The sequence below is a fragment of the Mandrillus leucophaeus genome, unplaced genomic scaffold, assembly GCF_000951045.1.
Source record: "Mandrillus leucophaeus isolate KB7577 unplaced genomic scaffold, Mleu.le_1.0 Scaffold3, whole genome shotgun sequence".
Taxonomy (NCBI): Eukaryota; Metazoa; Chordata; class Mammalia; order Primates; family Cercopithecidae; genus Mandrillus; species Mandrillus leucophaeus.
In genome coordinates this window covers 1,842,755-1,855,441 of record NW_012103142.1, presented here as the reverse complement: position 1 = coordinate 1,855,441, position 12,687 = coordinate 1,842,755, and the positions used below count along the sequence as shown (strand labels likewise).

The 12,687-nt window shown below is 41.7% G+C and overlaps 2 protein-coding genes across 4 annotated transcripts in view; one reads left to right on the top strand and one right to left on the bottom strand.

The window, feature by feature from the left end:
• The window catches only part of TAF11 (TAF11 RNA polymerase II, TATA box binding protein (TBP)-associated factor, 28kDa), a 10,400-nt gene extending 6,619 nt beyond the window's left edge, over window positions 1-3,781 (top strand). Inside the window, exons 3-6 of one of the 3 annotated variants that reach the window (XM_011986540.1) lie at window positions 1,236-1,323; window positions 1,550-1,646; window positions 1,864-1,974; window positions 2,856-2,940. In XM_011986540.1, coding sequence (XP_011841930.1) covers window positions 1,236-1,323; window positions 1,550-1,646; window positions 1,864-1,961 — 283 coding nt within the window. In that variant the 3' untranslated portion in view covers window positions 1,962-1,974; window positions 2,856-2,940. Of the gene's footprint in view, window positions 1-1,235; window positions 1,324-1,549; window positions 1,647-1,863; window positions 1,975-2,855 lie in introns of all 3 variants that reach the window. The other 2 variants (XM_011986539.1, XM_011986541.1) reach the window with 2 other exon arrangements.
• Window positions 3,782-4,045: 264 nt separating this feature from the next.
• The window catches only part of UHRF1BP1 (UHRF1 binding protein 1), a 53,575-nt gene continuing 44,933 nt past the window's right edge, over window positions 4,046-12,687 (bottom strand). The window contains exons 17-20 of the mRNA XM_011986542.1: window positions 10,448-10,710; window positions 9,873-9,981; window positions 9,636-9,742; window positions 4,046-9,248 (exon numbers count right to left, since the gene is read on the bottom strand). Coding sequence (XP_011841932.1) covers window positions 9,123-9,248; window positions 9,636-9,742; window positions 9,873-9,981; window positions 10,448-10,710 — 605 coding nt within the window. The 3' untranslated portion in view covers window positions 4,046-9,122. The remainder of the gene's footprint in view (window positions 9,249-9,635; window positions 9,743-9,872; window positions 9,982-10,447; window positions 10,711-12,687) is intronic.

Sequence of the window (12,687 nt, the reverse complement as noted above, 5' to 3'; positions counted from 1 at the left end):
TTCACTGTGTTAGCCAGGATGGTCTCGATCTCCTGACCTCATGATCCACCCACCTCGGCCTCCCAAAGTGCTGGGATTACAGGCTTGAGCCACCGCGCCCTGCCTAGGTCGTAGTTTTCTTTAGAATAGAAATAGCTTTATGACATTTTCTGATTGTAAAAAGTAGTATGGGGTCATTGCAAATAATTCAGAGAATACAGAAAAATAGAAAAAATTACCCATAAACTCACCAGGCAGAGTTCACTCTAAGTATGTAGTTGGGTATAGTGTTTGGGTATGTACCTTTTCAAAGTTTTTTTAGATGTTTGATATGTATAGCTAAATATTTTCATGTCAGTAAATATGCTCATAAATCATAATTTTTAATGGCTACAATCGAATCCCATTATGTTGTTGAACTATAATTTAACCAATCCCTGTAGTGGTTCTGGTTGGGTATTTGTACTTTTGACATTATGATGAGGATCTTTGGACATATCTTTGCATACTTGTCCATTACTTCCTAAGATAAACTCCTAGAGGTATAATTGCTAATTCAAATAGTATGAACATTTTCAAAGGCTTTTCATATGTATTTCCAAATTTCTCTCCAAAAAGGTGTTCCAGTTCACTCTGCCAGCATGTGTGAGTTTGTGTCCCATATTCTAATACCATTCTTTTTTTAATAGTGGTCTGATTTATGAAAAATGTTATCTATGAAAATAATATTTCCTTAGTTAATAATGTTGTTTCCCCCATGTTGGTTGACCATTGGTATTTTTGTAAATTTCCTGTTCATATACTTTGTTCATTTTCAAAAATTGATGTGGCCCCTTTATTCGTTTGAAAGAATTATACATTAGGAGTATTACCTGTTTCCACATATTTTGCAGATATTTCTCCTAAATCTGTTAATGTTGAAAACTACTGGTTTGATCATAAATTTGTATATTAAACACCATTAGTGTGAAATTCAGTAAGGTAGAGTCTAATGCTGAAAACACAGTCTGTATAGTATGATACAGTGACCCAATGTTGTTCTTTTTGTTAACAGGTAAGAAAAGAAGTTTTTATTTTATGTTTTCTCAAATTCCTTTGGAGTAGAAGTGTTTTATCTTCATTCCTCAAGGCACCAAGCCTGATGCTATTGACCCCTTAACAATTCATTTTTGAATTGTCTGAGACTTTTATTGACGTAATAATATCTTTAGTATTCATTCTTACAAGTTAACTTAGTTACCTGGATCTTTGTTTAGAATCCTGGTTTCTTCTTTTTCTGAGGAGCAGCTGAACCGTTATGAAATGTATCGCCGCTCAGCTTTCCCTAAGGCAGCCATCAAAAGGGTAAGGATAGACCACCACACTTCATCTCCATCATGTTTTAGAACTGAACCCAAGGGCCATGTCCATTGGCATTTGAAGTGAGGTGTTAGACAAGTCAGTGGATTATTTAGGGGGGGGAAAAAAATGCACCTCAGTTATCTTACCTTTTTCTGTGAATTATTTGGTACTGTGTTCCAAAGCCAGTCTTTGACTATTGTAGTCACGGAGTCTTTCTCCTTCTTTCAAGCTGATCCAGTCCATCACTGGCACCTCTGTGTCTCAGAATGTTGTTATTGCTATGTCTGGTATTTCCAAGGTTTTCGTCGGGGAGGTGGTAGAAGAAGGTGAGTAGTGTTGGTTACAAATACTGCGGTGGTCTTATTTTTAAGAATATCTATACAAAGGAGCTTATTAAAGCACCTGTGGGAGTTCTCATTTGCATTTGAAGTTGAGTAAGTGGGGAGCCCTGTACTCAGGAGAAATGACCATTATTCCTTGCAAGTTTCAATAACAGATGGCAAGGAACCATCTGGGACTCCCCTCCCCGATTCCTTTCCTCAGCCCAGGGTGACAGAAGTAGACTTTGTATTTTCTGCAGTGGACTTTGCTCATTTCTGCTGCCAAAAGTAAAGATACAAGAAAAGCAATCACAGGGCTGACCTGTGTGGGATGGTGAGTTGTCCCTAATGTTGTGCTCCCTGGGAACTGCCTGCCCCCTTTATTGAGTAAAAAGCCTGGCTGTTTCCCATTGCTACTCTGACTGGTGAAATCTTTTTTTTTTTTAATTTATTTTTTTAAGCAGGAGATAGATACTTTTAAATTATTATTATTTTTTGAGACAGGGTCTCGCTCTGTCGCCCAGGCTGGAGTGCAGTGGCGTGATCTTTATTTTTTCTATTTAGATAGTGTACAAAATGAGATGGTAACAGTGGTGTGACCATAGCTCACTACCACCTCAAATTCCTAGGCTCAAAGGATCCCCTGCCTCAGCCTCCCAAGTAGCTGGGACTGTAGGCATGCACTACCACACCTGGCTAATTTTTATTTTTATATAGTTATTTGAGACAGGGTCTCACTCTGTCACCCAGGCTAGAGTGCCTTGATCATGCGATCACAGCTTACTGCAACAGTGAGCTCCTGGGCTCGGGTGATTCTCCTGCCTCAGCCTGAGTAGTTGAGACCACAGGTGTGCACCACCACCCCGGCTAATTTTTAAATTTTTTTGTAGAGACAAGGTTTTGCCATGTTGCCCAGGTTGGTCTCAAACTCCTGGGCTCAAGCAATCCTCCTACCTTGGCCTCCCTAACTGCTGGGATTACAGACATGAGCCACAGCATACGGCCTATAGGAAATATATTTTAAACTGTTGTCTATGATAAAGCCTGTTATAAGATGTTATACTAAAAAAAATCTTCTCTTAAAAAGGAAAAATGTTTTGGTTTATTTCCTTAGCAAGCTTAAGAAAAGTTAACGAGAATTACAGGACTCAAAAGGATTATGTGATTAGTAAATTATTGTATGATAATCAGACTTTCTCCTTACCCTCTGTTTAGCGCTGGATGTATGTGAGAAGTGGGGAGAAATGCCACCACTACAACCCAAACATATGAGGGAAGCCGTTAGAAGGTTAAAGTCAAAGGGACAGATCCCTAACTCGAAGCACAAAAAAATCATCTTCTTCTAGACCAAAGTCTAGAAAGGCCTGTATTACTGATGGAAGAAGTATTGGTTCCAGACTTCCTAGAAGACTGTCTGCACTGGTGCTTTAGTATCTCAGGCCTCCAAGGATTCCATGATGATTTTAACATCTTTCTCAAAACTCTGATATTTGTCACACCTAGAAAGTATGTAGCCTGATTGATACTTGCCTTGACTAAATTTTGGGACCTCTTGGGGCATTTTGAAGTATTTAACTGTCTTGGCCAGTTGGAAGAAGATGTATGGGCCGTAGGCATCTTCTGGACAGGAGAACTGCTTTCAGAGAGAAAACCTTTCCAAGAGAGTTTTGTTTTGTTTGAGATAGGGTCTTGCTCTGTCACCTAGGCTGGAGTTCAGCGGCATGACTACAGCCTTGAATTCCTGGACTTAAGTTACCCTCCCGCCTCAGTCTCCTGAGTAGCTAAGACTACAGGCACGCACTACTGTGCCCAGCTAACTTATTTTTATTTTTTTATGGAGATGGGGTCTTGCTTTGTTGCCCAGGCTGGTCGTGAACTCCTGGCTTCAAGCAATCCTCCTGCCTCAGCCTCCTAAAGTGTCGAGGGCTTTAATGGTTTCACATTGAAGTCTGAAGTTGCTAAGACTCAGGTTGTTTCTTACATCTGATTTTAAGTAGATGAAACAACCAGAAACTTACTTGTGATACTCTGCCATGAAGGATGCGGTGATGGCAGGAATAACGGAATAATTGGTGCTTGTAAACATTTAAGATTCTCCTGTGGATTCTGGTGAGTGATCATTAAACTGTTTTCCAACTTGCCCTAGGTGTATTCATTTTCTGTCTAGCTGGTTGGAATGGGAAGTTGATCATTCTTTTTTGGTGTTCCAATACAACTGGTTTTGGCTATTTTGTGGAAATTTGAGCCCTTTTTCTAGTAGAACCATTAAAATTTTATCTCATAAAAGAGTACTTCAAGCACTGTTAAAAACAGTGTAATAATCTTCTCCCCCAAGAGTGAAACGAAAATAAACAATATAAAAGCCCATATACTTCAGATTCTTATCAACAGATACACAACAACCATTATGGTTTAATACATTTAATTTGTTTTTTCAGGTGGTTCACAGAACCAGTACACTCAAGGTTTGACTAGATATTGCAACATTAATATTTCCCAATACTGACCAGGATTCTAGTTCATCAGATACATTCTCATTGTTTTCCTCAAATAGAGGTGAATGAAGTGACCTTTTCTGACAGTGATTAGCAGTAATAAGGCTACGATATGTAATTGGCAATCCCCAAGAATTCTTTCCTCTCTACCATTCAGTGTCATAGGGAGAAGGATTTTGAAGCTGTTCTCTTGTGAAGCTTTCCTGAGCATGTCTTAGTAAAGATTCTAATTCTGTTTAGCACCCTCAGTGGGGGAAGCAGAATTAGATACTAAAAGTGTCTTACATTAAAACCCATGGCTTTAAACATGTACTTAGCCAGTGGAGAAGACACTTCAGTGGGGCATTCCACAAAGAAATGCTTTAAGACTCAGTCTACATCTTGAACAAAAATTAATAAACAAAAAAGATACTCTCTCAGCTCTAACAGGAATTTTTTTAGAAGTCGTAGGAACTGTATCTATGGCAGTTAGAGATACTGAATAAGGCTGAAACTTAATAAATACAAGTGAGGAAGATCAAATCCCAAGTCTGGCCACTTAGCAAAGCCTCACTGTTAAAGGTTATCCAGGAGTGTTTCCCCTTGTGCCATGGGGAAGATAATCCCCATTCAATAGCCACTACCTATACCTACCCAGAGGTGCACGGGAATACTCCTATTCTGACAGAAGGTAGGGGAGCAACTAGGTAAAGGCCTTAGTCTCTGAAAGGATAGTGCTTCACGCCAGATTCTCTCCGAAACCCTTAGTAATGACTATGACAAATCATGAGGCAATGACACACCTTTTACTGTTCTCAGATCACAAGATGTCATCGAACTAACTTGTGTACCAAAAGTTCAGTTGTTTTCATAGTTTTATGATCTTACTATAACTGATTTCAGAAGTTTAGGCAAATATTAAATAAGAGAGAAAAAAAAAAAAGCGAGGGTAAAGGTTTGGAATGAAAAGTTCCCATATTACTATGGCAATATTTCAAACTACCTTCTTTCCACTACCACCCATCCCCCAACCCCTGTTTACCACTAAGGGGAAAGTAATCTGAGTTACATGGAAGCATTTAAGTTACAGGGGTATGTGAGGGGTGGTGGTTATCCCTTGTATATTCCATACACGGGAGCCATTCCTTTCAGAACCATAAAAAGCAGACATAAAGGTTGAGGCCCATGGCAAAATGAGGTTCAGATGAAATATATGGTAAAGAGCAGCCATCATGTGAATAGAACCCACCTGTTTTATATCAGGAAAACCAGGTTAATTATTCCAGTGAGTTGAAAACACAATTTGGGATTGATAGCCTTCCTTGCAGCCCAGTTAAAGAAAAGATTTAAACTCTAGTCCATACACACTAAAGCATATCCCCAGCACATGCATGTAAACAGGAAATGTAGACATCACAGATAATACATAGTTGTAAATGCTTCACAGCTGAATTGGTAATGTGCAGTGGCTGAAGTCTTTGAGGGACAGTGGTGCTCTCTCTCCAAACATTTTCTTGAGGTATTATTTCTTGTTCCAAGTCTTGTAGCTCTAAGGCAGAAATCATAAGCAGTTCAAAAGGGCTGACACTGCTTTTTCCTTGCATATTTTCCTTTATACTTATCCTGAGGACTACCACCACTTCACATTTCTTCATTATGAACAGGAACATGAAATTAGGCAAGCTGATTTTTACTAAAATCCCATGGGATAATAACCCCTATCACATTTCCTGAGGGAGAATTTCAAGACACAATGGCCAAAGCTGCCACATAAGGAAAGCCAGAAATTCTAAGACTCCATTTGTCACATGGACAAGAGCTCTGGACTCCTTTAGAGAGCCAGAGACGTAACTGAGCTCCAGCCATTAAGAGGTTGGCCTTGGTACTTAACTGGATATGTTTTTACTCCCTGCCCACAAGCACAAGTGTAGGTAAAAGTATACCAAGAAATGCCTATTTGACATTTTCTTTGCATGGAGGGATGCCAGAGGTATATGCTGGGTGAGGGGAGGAAAGGATAAGAGAATCAGAATATGATTTTAAACCAATTCAGGTGAGCCTAAGATGGAATAATTATATTTTCCAGCTACCAGATCTCCTTCCTCCCCCTTCAAGAACATTAGAGATGCCATACTTAAGACCAGTGATCCATTCAGATCAACATTCTGCCTTTGAAAGAGGCACTAAGGAGTAGTTTGTTGAGGGACACAGTTACCCTCTCAGTTGTATATTACCAAGTAGCCCTACTTTTCTCTAATTCCTTGTAGAAGGCTGTCATGCAAGGATTCCTCATAAACCTGCACCCACGTATAGTGTCTGCTGGCATCACTTCTTAGACAATGAGCTCCTTACATTTCTGATTTGCTATGAGAAGTGCTTTCTTTACTAAGGCTATGAGATAGAGCCCTAGAGCTAGTAGTACAGGCCCAGGTCCTTGCTCTCGATTGGATATTTAATCTAACTCCCCTCTGCTTTCATCTTTGCAGGATAGAGTCTATATTTTAAAGATGTGTCCTCATATGGATATACCTCCACCCCCTGATAATTTTGGCTGTTCTCTGGACCTTTCCTCCCTGCATCATGTATCTTGTAAATAAGGTCACTAGAAACACAGATAATTCGATCAAGACATATCCATGGTTTTGTATAAAGCTCTGTTCTCTGTTATCTCCAAAAGCCCTTCCTGATGATGCCCACAGGGCAATTACGCTTTTGGCCACAGCAGCATGTTGATCTCTCCTCCCCCTCAGCAATGCTTCAGTTTCTTCCCTGAGTTCTAACAGTGTTCAGGTATATCAGTTGATAATTCTTCCATAAATACATTCCCTTATATTATGTTGAACCTCACCTGTCAGTTTTCTGAGTATTCTCAGCCCTGCTTATTGTAACCCTTCTGTGGTTTTGTGTTTTTTTGTTTGTTTGTTTTGAGATGGAGTCTCACTGTTGCCCAGGCTGGAGTATAGTGGCGCTATCTCGGCTCACTGCAACCTCTGCCTCCCAGGTTCAAGTGATTTTCCTGCTTCGGCCTCTCGAGTAGCTGGAACTACAGGCACCTGCCACCACGCCCAGCTAATTTTTGTATTTTTAGTGGAGACGGGGTTTCACCATGTTGGCCAGGATGGTCTCGATCTCCTGAATTTGTGATCTCCCCGCCTCGGCCTCCCAAAGTGCTGGGATTACAGACGTGAGCCACCGCGCACAGCTGGCTTTGTGTTTTTTAAACCTCTTCTAGTCTACCTTTCACTGCCTGGAAGTAGTGACATTTGATTTCACTGTAAAATCCTACTTTTAGGTCATTTATAAGAATTTTAAATAAGGTTGAACCAAGCATCAAGCCTTAGGTAACTTCCCATTAGCATTTTCTCCAGAAAGATGTTTCTTTGTTCCTAAGTCTCTATTTCTTAAGCATGAAAAATTCCCACCATCCCATAGTAACTGGTGTTTCAAAAATTGCCTTAGTAAAGAAACTTAACAAAAGTCTGAATTGGGTCCTGTTCCTTGGTGAATACATTTTTTCTTTCTAGTCAAATGAAGTGTTGAGAGTGGGGAAGGAACAAAGAAATCTATGATTGGTTGTGATCAATTGGTTGTAAACACCACTGCAATTACATGTTTCTTTTTATCCTCATCAAACTAGAGTATGCAAGTCAAGCTTAATTTCCCATAAAAGAAACCTTTTCACTTTTCCTTCAATATGGAAAGGTGAATGGTCAAGACTTCAGTAACATCACTAAATTACTATTTCACCATCTTGCCAAGTAAAGGTAAGTTAACTGATCAACGTCTGTCCAATCAACACAGCTTCAAGTGTATCACAGGGCAGTATGAATGAAGGGATAGAATTGGAGAAGAATTCAAAGGAAAGAAAGAGGGTAATAGCTATTTTATAGGGCAGGGGGCAAAACCTAGCTGGGATGAAGGATTTTTGTTTTTTTTACTTGAGTCAAAATACATGATTTTTAAAAGCCACAGTGATGGAGGGAAGTGAGAGGCAACAGGTTGAGTTGTTTATGTAAAAGTTTAAAACACATTTTTAGCTCCCAGACCACCAAGTGCTGAGAAGTGCTGAGGAGAGAACTGGTAAGGTCACAGAGCTGGGAAAGCAGATGTGCCAAGGACCCCAGGGAGACAGAAGAGCCACTCCGCACAGCTGGGGAAGACAAGCAGGACTCCAGGTGGACAACAGGGGGCTCAGGAGCAAGCTCCCCCACTGACCCCTGGCATAGCATGCCACCAACCGAGCTCAGAGTCAGAAATTTTTTCTTGATTTAAATTTCAAATAAGTTGTATTACAGAGGGGAAAGATTAAATGACTGAGCCACTACTGTTGTTTACTTTCTACCACAGCATCACAATGATGAAAGTATAACAGAAAGGAAGCTTAACCTGGAAAAGTCTGATTGTGTTATCAGCCAAATTGATATGGGCTTGGTTCCTTTTCCCAAAAAGGCAGAGTCCAGGTCTCCCTTATTCTTGGATCTCTCCGGCCCCCCTCCCCCACACTCCTCTGCTGGGCTATTTCCTGTTCCACTCCACTACCATGGCCAAAGCTCAGGCCAAGGACTTTTCAGGTCTGCTATGGGAAGCTCTGGGACATAGAATCTTTGGTGGCTCTGTGGGTGACCGAGGAGGTGGGTACTTTTGCTTGTTCACACAGGCTTGTGAAGGAAGCAAATGTCCCTGCCATGAAACCATGAGGTGAAATGGCCCTACAGTGTTGAGAAGATTCCACCTAGTACACAGAGGGCCAAAAGGCTTCATACAGGCAAGACATGATGCTTGTGCCACACACAGGGCAAGCCCCAGTTTCCTGGGATACAGTTATGCTTTGCCCTTGTCCTCCATCCAAGTAAGAACAGCCAGTGGAAAGCACAAGTGAAGTGCGTGCTCCCCAGTCCCTCTGGCATCCGTAGTGACTTATTCAGCACTGGACAGTGCCCTCTGTCCTAGGTGGTGCTACTGCTGGTGATAGCCTCTCTCCTTGGCACAGATGGCTGAGCCACTGGTTTCAGAGCTCAAAGAAGGGGTTATATTTCCTAATCTCCTGAAGAAGTTTTTCTTTATCCTGGTTGGCATTGGCCAATGCTTGTTTAGTTTCTATAAGTTCTTTTTGTAGGATAGGCAGTTCTTTCACCTGAGGAACAATAAGTAGTTCACAGTTACATATGGTAATACCATCTTGCAACATCAGCCAGTAAAGGGAACAGGGAGAAAGAGTTCAAGGAGAAAAATCCACAAGTTAGGTCAATGATCAAGATGACCATATATTTTCTAAGAGCTTGATTCCCTCTTCATAGTTCATTGGCAGGTGCAGTACGTCCTCAGCAACCATTCCTCTCCAGCTCCTGACATTTACTCTCTAGTCAGCACTTCTAGAAGCCGCTGCTAGGTGACAGGAACCCAAAATACCCACATGCAGGCAGCACATGCAACCTTCTTGCCCCCCAACCCCGGGTTTTACTAGCTTCGCAAATGTACCCCCCAAGGGTTATGGGTAGGTACTGTTCTGTTAGGTCCTCACCTGCTGTTCAAAAACCTCTCCTGTGGGCATCAAAAACACCTGTTCTTTTGGGGGCTGTCTCTTCTCACTTTTAAGTACTTCAGCTGATGGTTTGTCCTGAGCAGCAGCTAGAGAAAACAAGTAAAGGTTCTAAGTGACAAACTGCTGCCAACTCCCAAACAGTTCCTAGGTGTCACCTATTCACTTTTAGGAGAAAAAAGAGGCAGAGAAACCAACAGGCTGACAAGCCTGACTCACCGCCTATGTGGAACACACCATCATCACTCCTCTTCAGCACAACATGTTCCATGGCCAGAGTGATGGGGATGGGGCCTGGAGATGTTGGATAGATGGGGGGGATATCATCCTGCAGGAAAGAGGGAAACCACATGATGCCCCCCACCAGCTCAGAGCAATTTAACACAACCCATGCTCCCATCATTCAGCTGGAAACAGCTTTCTGCCAGTTTCTCCATACATTCTTGGAAGGTTTAAGAGGCATAGCAGATTCTCCTGTCTAGAGATGGTGAACTGAGGATCAGATAACCTGATGGCTTCCACGTGGTAATGCTGCATGTCAAAGACAGGGTTAGCGTTACAGAAAAGGTCTCCTCACCTGAACCCTGGCTTTTCTGATAGCAACACACATTTACGTACCACTATAACACTGACAGAGAATGCAAATGTGTATCAGTATTTCCTCACTTGATCCTCATCATATTTTACAGTGAAAAGGGAAGAGGTTAACAGGTGTCACTGCTTCCTTGCTTGACAAAGTCCAGGGCAAAAACCAGTGCGCCCTTACACTGGCAAAAACCAAAGGTTCCTCACACCTTTAGGGTGATGCTGGAGTTCAGAAGCTCAATCTGCATGGGGACTACCACCGGGATCTCCTCATCCTCCAAGAAGGGCCCCAGGCCATTGAGCACCGAAGTGAGCAGCTCGAGGTCACAGCCATGAAGCAATAAATGTAGGAAGCCATTTTGTGAGGCCAGGGGGGAACGAACGGCCGCTCCAGGCCCCACCTCAAAGCGAAGGCCCACAGCTGGCCTGATGTAGCCAGTCTTCAAAGCTGAGGATTCCTGAAAGCAGGTACCTTTGCGAAGAAAGACAAGAAAGACGACTAATTAACTGCCAGGGAGTCTTCTAAGCACTTTATACACCAATATTCATAATAACCCTATGTCAAAGGAATATCATCATTCTCATCTGACTGAACTAAGTCACAAAGAATAACTTGCCCATAATTACATAATTAGTAAGTAGCAAGGAGACGATCTGAACCCAGGCAGTCTGACTGCTAAGTCCATGGGCTTAGATACTTTGCTATAATGCCTTGCAAAGTGCAAGAGAGATTAAGGACTGGCCTTGTTATGAATGTGAAGCAGTGGGCTAATGGCCAAGGAAAAGCTCTTAAAACATAGGACCCCCAAACTCTACTAAATTTGAATGTCTCCTCCTTTCTCTAAGTCTTCGTTTTCTCATCTGTCCCTCATAAAGCAAAGCAGGATCTATGCTAATCTCTCCAAAACTCCAAACAGAACAATCTCAGGTGTAGCCAAGGATCTTGTGGAACAACTTACATATTTATGGAACTGCAAATTGGTGCAAACATTTTGCAAAACAATTTGGTATTATCTAGTAAAGTTGAAGTTGTGCCTACCCTAATGATCTAGAAATTATACTGTCAGAAATACAACCCCGGGGAAACTCTCAAACATATATTCCAAGAGACATGTACAAGGATGTTCACAGCAACCCTATTTGAAATTGGAGAAAAAAAAAAAACAAAACTAGAAACAACCCAAATGTCTGTCCAGAATAGAATAAAAAAGTAAACAGGATAATGGGTACAGGGATATTTTGGGGGTCATGGAAATGTTCTAAAATTGGGTTGTGGTGATGGTTACACAATTATAAAACTGTACACTTAAAATGAGTGAATTTTATTCTATGCAAATTATACTTCAATAAAGCTGTTTTCAAAAAGCAAACTGTGCTATGCACAGTGGCTCATGCCTATAATCCTAAGACTTTGGGAGGCTGAGGCGGGTGGATCACTTGAGTTCAAGAGTTCAAGACTATCCTGGGCAACATGGTGAAACGCGTCTAAAAATACAAAAACAATAAGTCAGGCATGGTGGCGGGCACCTGTAGTCCCAGCTACTGAGGAGGCTGAGGCACAAGAATCACTTGAACCTGGGAGGCGAAGGTTGCAGTGAGCTGAGATCACAACCACTGCACTCCAGCCTGGGCAACCCAGTGAGACTCTGCCTCAAAAAAAAAAAAAAAAACAAAAAAAGTGTATGTATACAATAACATTATATAGTAATGAAAAATGAAAGAATTATAGCTAACTCAACAACCTAGAGGAATTTACAGAGTATCACGTTACTTGAAAGACGCAAATCACAAAAATAGCACAATCTATTATTCCATTCAGAAAAATATGAAAAAAGCTAAATAATACATTAATATAAACAAGCGTACAAATTATAAAGTAAAGCAAGATAACAATGAATACAAATTCAGGATAGTGATTACCTGTGACAGGTGAGGAACAGAAGGAGGTTCAGGAGAGGGACTCCCAGAGACTTCAAAGGTAATGGTACTGTTGTATTATATTAATTAAACTAGGTGGTGGGGCCAGGCATGGTGGCTCAGGCCTATAATTCCAGCACTTTGGGAGGCTGAGGTGGATGGATCACTTGAGGCCGGGAGTTTGAGACCAGCCTGGTCAACATGGTAAAACCCCATCTCTACTGAAAATACAAAAATTAGCTGGGTGTGGTGGCGTGTGCCTGTATTCCCAGCTACTCAGGAGGCTGAGGCAGGAGAATTGCCTGAACTCGGGAGGCAAATGTTGCAGTGCATCGAATTTGTGCCACTGCACTCCAGCCTGGGCAACAGAGCAAGACTGTGTCTCACAAAAAATTTTAAAACAATAAAACAGCCGGGCGCGGTGGCTCAAGCCTGTAATCCCAGCACTTTGGGAGGCCGAGACGGGCGGATCACGAGGTCAGAAGATCGAGACCATCCTGGCTAACACGGTGAAACCCCGTCTCTACTAAAA